Here is a 7,313-nt window from a genome sequence, read left to right as displayed (position 1 = left end):
ATGGCGACTTGAAAATGCAGAGAAGAAATAACACCCCGAAAATTCGTGCTTTGCGCCGTGCAACGCCAAGTTCTGAAGGTGAAGACTATTTAACTCTGTTGTTTGTATGTCTGTGTCCAGTTTGGTCCGAGATATAACGCATTAATTTGGCGTTATTTTGTAGAATACTGAGAGGAATATATTCTGGCCTCCGCGTGTCAGCCACGTCTTTGCAAATTTTACTAGGCATTTGACGTCTGTCTATTCTACTCTAACGAGTAGTAAGTTGAAGAAACGACCCCTGTTCCCAGAAAGTTTGGTAAAACATTCTCATGCCGCTGTAAAAACCGATGAAAAAATAATTATTAATGATAATTTGTGTTGCCGGGTTTGTCCACGTGTTTGTTCCGGGGAGCTAAATATTTCACTGCCACCCATACTATATACCACTATTTGTCGGATTAAACTAATTTTTATGGCTTTTTGCAGGTAAACATTCATAAACCATGTGCTGGTTTGGCACACCCTGTCAAATTTCCTAACACGTGGTTTGCGCCTGTGACTTTTAAGTTTTATATGATACTAGTAGTTAAGTGAAGTTGAAGTTACCTTGAATATTTTTTAGAAATATGTTTGTTTCCATGTGGTATCTTACATCAGATGTATTTTGATGAGATTGCCCTTTGGTCATGGTATTTTTGTTCACCACTCGGCGTAACACACCAGCTTCGCGGGCACGCGACATGGCGGCAGCTAGCAATATCACACCGAACGGCTTGTTACACTCAATCTTTGCACATTTGATTGCAGGCCGTTGTTAAAAGCTTTCTAGTGATGATGCCCCAACTGTGCTTGGTGGCAACGAGTTCCAGTCTACGATAGTTCTGGGGAAATACTAGCCGCGGCGACTGTTGCAGGGCTTCTCTTGCTTGCAGTCTTTTATATTATTTTTATTAGCCCTAACAACAGGCAGATGTGTAAAAGACTGCAAGCAAAGGAAGCCCTGCAACAGTCGCCGCGGCTAGGGAAATACAAGTTTTTGAATACCTCAATTCTTGGTTGATAACTCCGATATTTGAAGGCATGACTGTTGTAAAAATTGTGTATTGTAAAAACTAATTGTAATGCTGTCATGTATTGAAATAAACCATTAACCCTAGAGGTTAACAAAAAAATGCAAATTATGATGATTCATTATTTAAACAGATGTAACTTGACTTAATGGCACGTCTAAATGTAGATAGAATCATTTATTAATACGTTTTCTTAAGCATAAAATCAACTCTAAAACTAAAGACTTAAGAACTCTACTACATGTATAGAATAAAGTCTCTATTACTGAGAAATTAATACAAGTCACTTAAAGTTCATTCAGAAAAAAATTTATTTCTCAACAGTGCAAAATGCAGGGTGATCATTAAAGCCTTCTATATGTGATCAAGCTAGAAACAGTAGCATCAAGTGTACACATGTACTAAGGTGTCCTGCAATTATTTTGATGCATTGGTTACGCTTTATTTGGCCTCACATTATCTTCAATAAATGGTGTTTTTCCTCAAGGATTTAACTTTCCTATAATAGGAGCCTCGCAAACGAAGGGATGATGGTTGGAGCAGACGTCGTTGTTCCACTGTCCTTTCTTGCCCTTTGTGCTGAGAAACCAGCTACGTAGCTGGTTTCGGTTGTCCTGTTGAAAATGGTACAAATATTAAACACTACAGATATTTCATTTTTTGTAACTATCTATTTTCAATTATGGTGTTCGTTCAGACTTATTGCTTGCCTACGACATCAAAACATTTTTCATTACTTCCATAAAAAAATGGTGTAACATAATTTACACCTCATATACACCCTTTGAAGTTTGGTTTGACTGTGGCGTGGGTCCGCATGTAGGTCAACGTTATAATTTGATTATTTGTGGGCAGATTTTTTTTCAATTGTCGGTGAAATGGTTGCGGAGAATGTTGCATCTTCGTGAAATCGTAAAGATCCTGACTTTTTTTATTTCCCAATACGTAGTGTTGTAGCTTGGTTACGGCTTATCCTGTTAACGTTTGCAGAAAAAATTCAAATAGAGATACCTTGGAGAACAAGTTGGCACATTTCTCAATCCTGCCGAAAACGGTCCTGCTAATAGTGCTAGGTTCATGTGGAGCCCAGTTTTTGTAGGAAAGTCGAGAACCATCCGTCCACTTCCACTGCCCATCTAGAGTCAGTCCAAACCAGACGAGATCTAGACCGCTGTAACCTTTAGGGGCTGGAAGTTTAAAAAAGAAATAAATATAATAATAGTAATTATGTAAGTTGACAGTTCGTATAGGGTTCACATTTTTATATGGACGGCAGTCGTTGTCAGTATTTATGGTAAGTAATACTTCTGTCAGCTATTGAAACACGTGAAACTAGGGTCAACACAAAAGGAAGTACTCCCCTCTTTGACTCTTCCAGCAGCTTGAATAGAGAATTGGTCCCCAAAAACCACATAAACATATAAACATCCCGGACTGTCTCAGACTAGAAGACTAGAACAATGGCAGAAACAGAGTAGCATGATAATACTCATCAAATTTTTTTTGACCAGATCAGAATATTTTTTGTATTGGTTTTTAAAGTAACATACCCAAACCATGAAGAATGATCCAGATAATTGTAACTAAGTCACGTACTCAAGAAATTACATAGTAGTACTATCAACAACTTTCCGTTTCTGGAAAACCAACCTTATGTTCAAATTTCAATTTTTAAAGGGCACTATCAAAAGTGTTTGATAGTAGATATGTGCAATCATGTAACTTAAAAATGTTTCGCTCACAGCAGAACTGGCTGAATTGTGTGTGTGTGTATGACCTAGTAACTCTCAAAAATGATAAACTCCATTTGGACCCCATTCAGTCAGATTAGTCACAAAACATAAATCAGTCAAACAACCATATAAAAATATTAAGGTATAAAATTGATGTGTAAAACATGTACACTCATTTTCTGCATTTATTTAGGGTAAACTCATAGGAGGATGACTTCGACTGAACTTACTTCAGAGGCTGTTTGAGAACAAGTCTGACTTCAAGTCCCAAAGCATTTCATACATGTTAATAATTTGTTATATATTACACTATTAAGTAATCCTAAACAAACAAAGAAACAAACAAACAAACCCACCATCGGTGATGAGACGTGCAATGAACTTGTTCTCGCCAGCGCTTCCGACAGAAGCAAGTTTTGCACCATGCTGTTTACACCTCCCCTCTGCAGTAGACCAACTGACTTTTTCTTTGAATAACTTGTAGCAGTTGTTGTTATATTCGCTCCACCCACTCTGACATGGTCGGGCTGTAAAAAATGGCATTGCTGTAATCTAAAGAACCTGTCACACATTCACGAATTTGTCCTCCTGAACACTATCGAACCATCATGATGGTTAGGAGTGGAACGGAAGAAAAGTCGGTTGATGTTCGGCTAGGTCGGCTAGTGTTCAACTGGGCAGCCCAATTTTTGAAGATGTCTAGATCTAAACATTCGGGTGTCGACAGGAGGTTTGGTCATGGAGCAGGGCGTGTTTGACATTTACATTTGACTCAAATTTGACTTGATTTGACAGAAATGTAAGTATGGGTTAAATCTGGTTAAACTAGTCCTACATTTTAGGCAACCTTGGTGTTCGGGGGAGATTCTGAAAGTATGGCAGGGAATTACTCGTAACGTCAGGCAGTACGGAACAGATTTTCTGAGCATCCTTAAGTTAGAAAACCCTGCAACTGGCTTTACTTGGCTCAACATTTTTGTTCATCAAGGAAACACTTACCTTGTTGTTGACAGTTTGTTCCAGTCCATCCTTCCAGGCAGTTGCAATCGTATCCGCCATCTTTGTTAACACAGCTTCCATGCTGACATGGGTTTCTGATACACTCATTGATGTCTGTTGGGAAATGGTAATAAATGTTATGTTGGCAGGTAAGGCCTTAACGGAAAATGTAGTCTCCGGTAACAGTCCTGAAAAAAAAAGACTAAGTACATTAGACAACTTAAAGGTACAGTAGATAAATAAGGATTGTCTTCTTTTTAATTTAGGTTAAATCAATTAAATGGAGGGTAAAATTAATTTGCCTCAGGATCAGGGTTGTCTCCAGGAGCCTTCGTTATGCTTGTGGTGAAGGGGCTTACATTTCACATAATTTGCTCAAAAATGAAATGTCCTTGGCATAACGATTAAACGGTATTTTCTTATATGGTAAACCTAATTGACTTTACCTGTGGTTGACAAAAAAAAAAATACTGGGGACGCCGATGTTGTCCTAGTATGGAATCAAGTTTGTTGTAGCGTTAAGGCTAAAATTAATTGAGGCAAATTAACATAATCTTATAAGGCTGTTTTTGAGCAGCGGCAATAGGAAAATAATGCACATTTCCATTCAAGCAAGGATTATAATCAACAAAGATGACTTAATGATGAAAAAAATCACCTTGGTGACAGTTCTTTCCAGTCCAGCCAGGTGAGCAGGTGCAACGGTATCCACCAGGGTAGTTCTCACAGCGGCCATGTTGACAAGGGGATGTAGTACACTCATTGATGTCTGCGTTCAAATAAGAAAAAAAAATACTAGTACGTTCAGGTTTACCAAGATACAGTCCACCTACGTTAAGTCTGTTCCTGGCTAGCTTTAGCTTTTTAAACTATGGTTAGGCCATGTTGATTTGATTATATGGATGACATCCTCTGTGAGCCCAAAAATTTATGCGCGCGTGCGAATAAAAAAAAAGTTTTGCAAAAAAAAAAACAAGTTTTCATTTTGAAATGTACGCGGTCACGAGGGTTGAACCAATGGGACAGAATATGGTTTGGCGAATAATCTAGTCTTCAAGTTCATTTCTTTACAATTTTGTCTTTTTTCGTTGGATTTTGGCATTCTACGACATTGGTATAGTTTTTATTTATTATTTTTTGTAACTTACGGTAAATTTTTGCTCATTTTGCAACTGTTTTGTACGATTTACAGTATGGTTGAAAACTTTTTTTTGGGGGGGTGGGAACGGACGAAAATCCATGCGCGCGTGGATGTCATCCATATAATCAAATCAACATGGCCTTATGAGTAGGACGGAAGAAATGTCAGCTGATGTTCAGCTGTGTCGGGTTATACGTCAGCAAAATTTTTCAAAATGTCAAAACAGTCGCCTGTGGACGGGATGTCCTGAGCCATGGTTGGCTCACCAGGTGGTTGACTGGTGTTCGGGAGTAGGTAAGAAAATGACACAATTTCGATTCGATTCGTATAGAAAGGTAAAAATTGTGCTTGAATCTGGTTAGACTATTCCCTAGCTTCAGGTCAGGAATACGGTTTGACTAAATTTAAGCCCACCGAGAGCCTTCATAATACCTGACAGTCGTTCGTGGGTATGCGGCATCGACCCTACAACTGCCCCACCGGGATGTGAGAAGCACGCGTTTAACCTGTCGGACTCCACATGTGGGTCACTACAAGACATTGTCAGAGCATCTGCCCGGTACCTGCCGGAAACCGACCAATGAGGGAGCCCCCTGGACCTCTACAGGGCAGTGTAAAGGCAATTTTTACTTGGGACCACGACAGCTGGTGCCTGAGTCCAGAGCCCACATCCCCGACGGGCACCGGCGTAATTGGGACCAATTTAAAGTTAAGCCAGGCTTTATGACGCCGCCTGGTGTCTACACCAAAAGCATGCCACGCAGGCCCCGTTGGAAATGTGACTCCAGCTTAAGGCTGGTTCTCATTGAAATTTACAGCACACCGGTAACGGTCGCGGTGGTTACAACATCATCGATGTCACTTTGGCTTTTTCCTCCAACAAGATCTACAGTTTTTAGCTTCATCTTTTATGACCAAGGGAACACAAGGACACTCAGACATTTAGCTGGGCAACGACTGGGCCTTTTAAGCACCATCATTATTATTGGGAAGAAGCACAAACGCTGGATAGAACAGAGTTGAAAGCGGTGGTGGCCCGCATCATCGACAGATGTGAGTGGCGACGATGATGATGATAATTGACATTGGTGAAATTCTGGACGAAACAATTAAGGTTTATACATGTACCTGTACTGGGTGGTGGTATGCAGCTCTATGCCCCAGGGTCCGTACATGTAGCATCTCATTTTAAGTGTTGAGAGACTTAGTCTTTAGTGTACAAAGTGTAAGTTGAATGGCATATTCAAGAAGTGATTCTTCTGTCATACCTTTGTTGAAGTAATTCTTCTGTCATACATTTGTTCAAGTAACTCTTCTGACCTACCTTTGTTGTTGGGCTTTCCTTCCCTCAGCATTGCCTTGATGGTGTTGTGGATGTGAGACAGGGACGGTTCTTCTGCCTGTTCTTGGCACTTCTCTGTGCTCAGGTCCTTCCGTTCAAACACCACATGGTACCTGTGCCATAACAACAGCGTCATTAATATACTGATAATATGAAGATGATTTTTATTGATATTATAACATTGTTACAGTCTACAAATGTCCTGCTCTTTCAATGTTAACGTCATATGTTTCAAGTCTTGGTCTAGTGGATCAATAGTCATAGTGTGATATTACAATGTTACTTAACTTTAGGTGTGGTGTAACTACGTTAGACTTCCAAACACACATGGGGTGGGCTGAAATTTCTTTCAAGACTCCTGTGGTAGATGATGATAGAAAAGGTTGATATAGATACATTAAGTATTTCCCATGAACGATGTTGTATGCCTACCTGCATCCTTCATAACGGGTCTCTGCCAACGTCCAGTCTGCGGGAACAGTCGCGGCTGCCCCCGCCCCCTGGCCAGCCTCCGCGGCGACCACAGTCAGCAGGACAGGCAGTACGATCACGGTCAGCACACCCATGGCCACACTACCTTCTGTAGCTGGTGCTAAGGTTTTAGCTACACTGTACAGTATGCGGGCTACAGTGTCTTCTTACTGTTGTAACACACTGACTTCTCCCCACTCTTACATGAGTTGAGGAAGTCGTCTAGAAGTGGTCCTCAGGGCACAAGCTTGCCGGGCTTTTAAAGGAAGGCTTCATTAACCCCATCAGACAGCCATTGTTTTCGATTTTCCCACCAGAAATCCCATTTTCTTTCTAGCAGTAACCTTGTTTAATCCGTTGGTTCTTGTGACTTGAACTCATATACATGCGTAAGCCCTACTTTTTGCTACATTTCTTTAACTCAATTCTTATGATTAGTTTGCCCATGCCTGTTCAAGAGGGTAACTAGAGACCACCTACGTGTATATGAAAATGCCAATGAGATCTTAAGTGGTGATGTGGGTGTATACCTGATCTCAGTCATTGTACAGTCAGTCAAACCTGTACTGAAGCCA

General features: G+C 40.4%; 1 protein-coding gene across 1 annotated transcript; it reads right to left on the bottom strand.

Moving 5' to 3' along the window:
* Positions 1-1,429: 1,429 nt before the first annotated feature.
* LOC109473377 (aggrecan core protein-like) lies at positions 1,430-6,833 on the bottom strand. The gene is made up of 6 exons (XM_019773238.1): positions 6,700-6,833; positions 6,250-6,380; positions 4,443-4,634; positions 3,142-3,312; positions 2,064-2,239; positions 1,430-1,666 (listed from the first exon to the last, which is right to left on the bottom strand). The coding sequence occupies exons 1-6, from the start codon at positions 6,831-6,833 to the stop codon at positions 1,535-1,537; spliced, it is 936 nt and encodes a 311-aa protein (XP_019628797.1). The 3' UTR covers positions 1,430-1,534.
* Positions 6,834-7,313: the final 480 nt, after the last annotated feature.

The sequence above is a fragment of the Branchiostoma belcheri genome, unplaced genomic scaffold (genome assembly GCF_001625305.1).
Source record: "Branchiostoma belcheri isolate BF01 breed outbred unplaced genomic scaffold, Haploidv18h27 scaffold3, whole genome shotgun sequence".
In the NCBI taxonomy this organism is placed as follows: domain Eukaryota; kingdom Metazoa; phylum Chordata; class Leptocardii; order Amphioxiformes; family Branchiostomatidae; genus Branchiostoma; species Branchiostoma belcheri.
Note: the sequence above shows the minus strand (reverse complement) of the source record. Positions and strands in the feature narration are given on the sequence as shown.

What these genes read in the sequence shown, in the direction of transcription:
- LOC109473377 (XM_019773238.1), bottom strand. Translation starts at nt 6,833, where the DNA reads ATGGGTGTGCTGACCGTGATCGTACTGCCTGTCCTGCTGACTGTGGTC. An exon ending in TGGAAAGAACTGTCACCAAG is followed by an intron (nt 3,313 to 4,442) that starts GTGATTTTTTTC and finishes CATTTTTTACAG; the next exon opens with CCCGACCATGTCAGAGTGGG. An exon ending in TGCACGTCTCATCACCGATG is followed by an intron (nt 2,240 to 3,141) that starts GTGGGTTTGTTT and finishes TTAAACTTCCAG; the next exon opens with CCCCTAAAGGTTACAGCGGT.